This window comes from Arachis ipaensis, chromosome B04 (assembly GCF_000816755.2).
Source record: "Arachis ipaensis cultivar K30076 chromosome B04, Araip1.1, whole genome shotgun sequence".
In the NCBI taxonomy this organism is placed as follows: Eukaryota; Viridiplantae; Streptophyta; class Magnoliopsida; order Fabales; family Fabaceae; genus Arachis; species Arachis ipaensis.
This window is the reverse complement of record NC_029788.2, coordinates 129980988-129985846: the sequence shown is the minus strand read 5'-3', so window position 1 is coordinate 129985846 and position 4859 is coordinate 129980988. Positions and strand designations below refer to the sequence as shown.

At 36.6% G+C, this 4859-nt stretch overlaps 2 protein-coding genes across 2 annotated transcripts in view; both read right to left on the bottom strand.

Annotated features, from left to right (window-relative positions):
- Positions 1 to 1856, bottom strand: part of LOC107635499 (WPP domain-interacting tail-anchored protein 1) — a gene marked incomplete in the record, with an annotated part of 3932 nt that extends 2076 nt beyond the window's left edge. The window contains 3 exon segments of the mRNA XM_016338985.2: positions 1 to 610; positions 1025 to 1552; positions 1702 to 1856. Coding sequence (XP_016194471.1) covers positions 1 to 610; positions 1025 to 1493 — 1079 coding nt within the window.
- On the bottom strand, positions 2687 to 3532 carry LOC107637368 (verprolin-like). Its single transcript, XM_016340790.1, has one exon. It carries the CDS (start codon positions 3530 to 3532, stop codon positions 2687 to 2689), a length of 846 nt encoding a protein of 281 aa, XP_016196276.1.

The following is a 4859-nucleotide window of genomic DNA, read 5'->3' as shown; positions in this document are numbered from 1 at the left end:
TCCGACGATAACATATGTTCAGATTCTGCAGCTTTAGCTCGACTTTCTGCATTAGATAGTTTTTCTTTCAGCTCAAAAACAAGGTTTTCCATGTCTCTTATTTCGGAACACATTGCAGTATACTGTTTCTGATATTCATCAGCAGAGGCCTTTGTATTCAGGAGCTGAGATTCATATTCTTTTAGCTGCTTTTCAAGTGAAGACACCTTATCCGAATTGCCGCTTTCAAGCTTAGCTCTGAGCTCAGATTCTCTCTGATTTAAACCATTCAAATTGAACTGAGAAATCTGGAGCTTGCCTAACAGGTCTACTGAAATTCCCATCAAGATCTCACGTGCATTGTCTGCCTCAAACCATCTTTCACAAACATCAGCAGCTTCTTCCTCCGCATGAATTAGCTCTTGCTCTAAAGAAGCTATCCTAAGCTTTAGCGTTTCTTCAATTTGTCTTGACTTATTGATATTCTTCTCAAGATCCATTTCACTTGCTAAAGATTTCTCCAACATCCTCAGAATATGTCTTTGTTGCTCAATTGTTTGCATGTTTATTCCTGTTTTGACATCCGAAGAGTGGTCATCCTCTGGGATTTTCACACCCTCTTCGGCATTACCTGTTCCATGGAAATCAATAAAAAAAATATACATCAGAAACGGATAATTATATAAAAAAAATTATTCTTATTGGTCACACATTGACACATTCATGAAGAAGTAACAAGTTTGAGCCAATCAGTTCGATGGTCTTAATGGTTCTTCTTAATTCTTTTTTTTCCTCTGATAAAATAATAATCAACCAAATTAATTCATGAGAGGAATTCCCTCTGAAATTGTACAAACAACTTCATATGGAAATTGAAGTGGACCCCTTATAAGGAAGGAGACAAAAATATGAAAGAAAAAATCCTAACCACTTCAAAAAAACCACAATTTCTATAAATACATAAGAAAAGTCAATTGATAAATGTGTAAACAACCAATAAGGAAGAATAGAAACAAAATCAATCAATAAGATTCTCTATCCTTACCACTTTCTTCTCTCTTATAAGAAGACAAAGTCCTCTGAAAATTAGTAGATTGCTTCTTAATCTCAGAGAACTGCTCCTCAGATTGCTTGAACCCTTCCTCAGAAACTTCCAACCGGTTCCTCCAAATGCTGCTGCTAGAAGACACAAACTGCTCAGCTTCAACAATCTCAGCATGAAGGGTCCCCAAAAACACACCCAATTCCCTCACCTCAGAATCCAACACTCCACACAACAGATCAAACTCAAGCCCCTTCTCAGCACATTCCATGTCCATTACCATTCCATCAATGCCATTTTTTTCCAAAATCATTGTCTCCAATTCACACTCAAGGGTCTCCAAGTTCATCACAAAGATGCCCAAGTTTGTAACTTTCTCTGAGAAACATGCAAGATTCAGCTCCAGCCTCATCAGCATTGTGGAAACAGCAAAATGTAGATCATAATCATCTTCTCCACTCTGAGTATCCATGGTTCTAAAAAAGGAACACTCCAAAACTTGTTGTTCTTCTCCCGGAACCTGAGTTCGAACTCAAAAACCCAATAAAAATGTCAGATTTTGAAGCCACATAGTGAAAATTTGTTGGAAGGGACGAAAATAGAATAAATAAACAAATTGGGAGAAAAATTTGAATGACAAATTTTTAGAACTGAGACTATTGAATGGAGTAGAACTATACCGATTGAAAAGTGCAAGAAACGGGGGGATTCGGAGATAGAAAGTTAGTGGATTTCGATCGAAATCATGAATTTGGAAGATTCACAGTACGGTTAATCCCTACTTGCAAAATCAAAGACAGAAACACGAACACACTGCACTTCTAAAACGCAGCGTTTTGCTTCCGAAAATGTTTTTTTTTCCTCTTTAATTTAGTATACTATACATTTTCGAAAAATAAAAATTGTTTCAAAAAAACGTCAATCTATAATTATTAATTGGTGAATGCTATGGTGCCTTTAAAATTGTACATAACTTATCAAAAAAGACAAATAGATAATATTTAATAAATTTTAAATATTTTACTTTTTACTTTAAATATTTTATTTTTTACTTTTAAAAGTAAGTTAGGTAATTTAAACACCATAGTAAAAAGCACTATAGAACTCACCTTATTAATTATTAACAATTGTGGACAAACTATTCAAATATGAATTTCTTTCCTTAATTTGTGGATGATTCTATTTTTTCTTCTCGTTTTTGTTTTACAAAATGTTTCTTGTGTCAATAAAATTTGGAATTTTTTTATTTAAATTAAAAATATATAATATTTATCGATTTAAATAAACGTATAAGTATTTATTAAAATATAGTTTCAGTCACATTTCAGATGTACTGCTACTGTGTTATAATACACCACGTGCACCTGAGATATGAACAAAACCAGATCTCGGATACAATGCATCCGAGATATGGCTTTAATCAACTTAAACCCATTACATCTGAGATATGTACATTTTTGTTGATCAAGGACAGCACATCCAAGATACGGTCAAGTGTGCATGATAAATTTTATTTATAAATGTAACAATATTTAAAAAAAAAAACATATTCACATGAATAAACAAGTCGAGTTATACATTTGGATATACTAAAAAAGAGTCATACATGTGATGGAAGTCTACAAACATAAGTAATAAGCAAAATACATATAGCAATAATGGTAACTAACGCCGTCCAGCGGCAGGATCCAAGTGGTGTCCAGTCTCACATCCACGAGGACGGGACACCCTAGGAGGACGGTATGGACGAGTACAAACAACTGGCTGACTGGAAGTGGGCGGTGGACGCTGGTATGGTGGCGGAGGAGGAGCTGATACAGTCATGGGAGGAGGCATAGAAGGTGATCTCCAGACAGTACCGGACGGTGGAGTCGGCGGTGGCAGGGATGGAGTCCAATAGTGGGGTGACGGAGCAGAACCTGACTGGTGCGGTGGTGGAGGAGGAGTCTGATAGTGCCCTGGAGGAACTGTCCCATGCCGAATGGAAACACCGCTCGACATCCCAGGAATGTCGGTGTCGTCTCTCCTGCGGCAATAACGACTGGCCAAGACATCCATCGCATCACTGGGTGCCCCGATGATCTTGAACATGTCATCGATGTCTATCATATCATCGGATCCAATGTCGAACTGGTGCTGCTCCCAAGCTCTGTCATTAGTCGGGTGGTGAGCAGGGGCTGAGGTACCTGGCATAAGCCTCGCAGCAACGTCAGCCTCATGGGCAGCGAAAAATGCATCGGAGGGATGCTCTGCATGTGCATCGGGAATGGCATCCTGATGTACCTCCTCCTGTCGGGCGTACTCAGCCTCCTCGTCTGACAACTGCTGGTCTCCATCATGAGGATTCCCACCGTCCCTACGGACGTGCGGACCACGTGCCTGCTGCGCTGGTCTCCGGCACAAGTGTAGCCAACTTGTCCGTATCTCGGATGCACTGTCCATGATCAACAAAAATGTGCATATCTCGGATGCAGTGGGTTTAGGCTGATTAAAGCCATATCTCGGATGCATTGTATCCGAGATCTAGTTTTGTTCATAACTCGGGTGTATCCGACATATAACTAGCACGTGGCGTAATAACACGGTAGCAGTGCATCCGAAATACGTTTTTAGTGTGATTTACCCCACTGCATTTGAGATGTGACCCAAAACGTATTTTAGTAAATACTTATACGTTTATTTAAATCGATAAATATTATATATTTTTAATTTAAATAAAAAAATCCTAAAATTTTAAACTAATTTTGATATATGGCACGAGCAAACTAAATAGAAAACAAAAGAGTAAGGTAATAGGAAAGCAAACTATAGTGATGGAGGCTTCAAACGAAGGTAGTAACTCTCTCAATATCCAATCTAAAAGCATAAAATTAAAAATCTAAGAATGTGAAGAACCCTAGAGGAAGTAGTATTTTCTCTCTAAGATTCAAAACTAAAATTAAACTAAAGTAGGGGTCGCAAAATGGGTTGAACCCGTAGGGACGATCCGCTAAAACCGCTAAAAAAGGCGGGTCGGGTTAGGATTTGGAGCCCGTCAAATTAAAAAAATCCGCCAAACCCGCACCGCCAAATTGGCGGGTTTTGGCAGGGCGGGGCGGGCCGGTCCGCCGGGTCGAAGATTTTTATTTTTCTTTTTTTTTATTAAATAAAAGAGTGATTATTATTATAAAATTAATAATTATAGAATTTTTAAACACTTTTTTTTCATTTTTTGTTTTTATTCTTCTTTTAGTTATTAACTTTATTTATTTTATTTTATAATTTTGTATATATGCTTAAATTATGTGACTTATTTTTTAAAATAAAAATGATTCTATTGACAAATATTATTTTGAACAATTTTATTGAAGTTAAAAATAAAAAAAAATAGTAAAAAAATTATATTATAATTTAACTATTTTTTATTTGTATTTGATTTTTTAATTATTATTTTTTGGTTAATTTTAATGAATTTTATTTTTCAAAAAAATAAAAAGAGACAAGTGGGCTAGCCCGCTAACTCGCCAATCTGCCATAACGGATTAGCATTTTGAACCCATTTTAATTGGCGGGACGGGCTGGTCCGCTCCGTTTATAGGACGGGCCTAGGTGGGGCATGACGGATTGGGGCGGACCGACCCGCTTTGCCACTCCTAATGATTTATATTGTGTCGTCTTAATAAAGTTTAAGTGAACTAAAGTCAAAGTAACGAACAATTAAAAGGTCAAATAGGTTTTTCTTTTTGGGGTGACTAAATAGGTTTATTTAATAATGAGTTGAGTATTGATTAATAAAAAATAATTTAAAAATAATTTTCCAAAAGTTCCTTTTACAGAATGCTTAATGGCCTTAAGACAA

Bases quoted from the DNA above. Each gene is read 5' to 3' on its own strand.
- LOC107637368 (XM_016340790.1), bottom strand. From the start codon at position 3,532: ATGCATCCGAGATATGGCTTTAATCAGCCTAAACCCACTGCATCCGAG.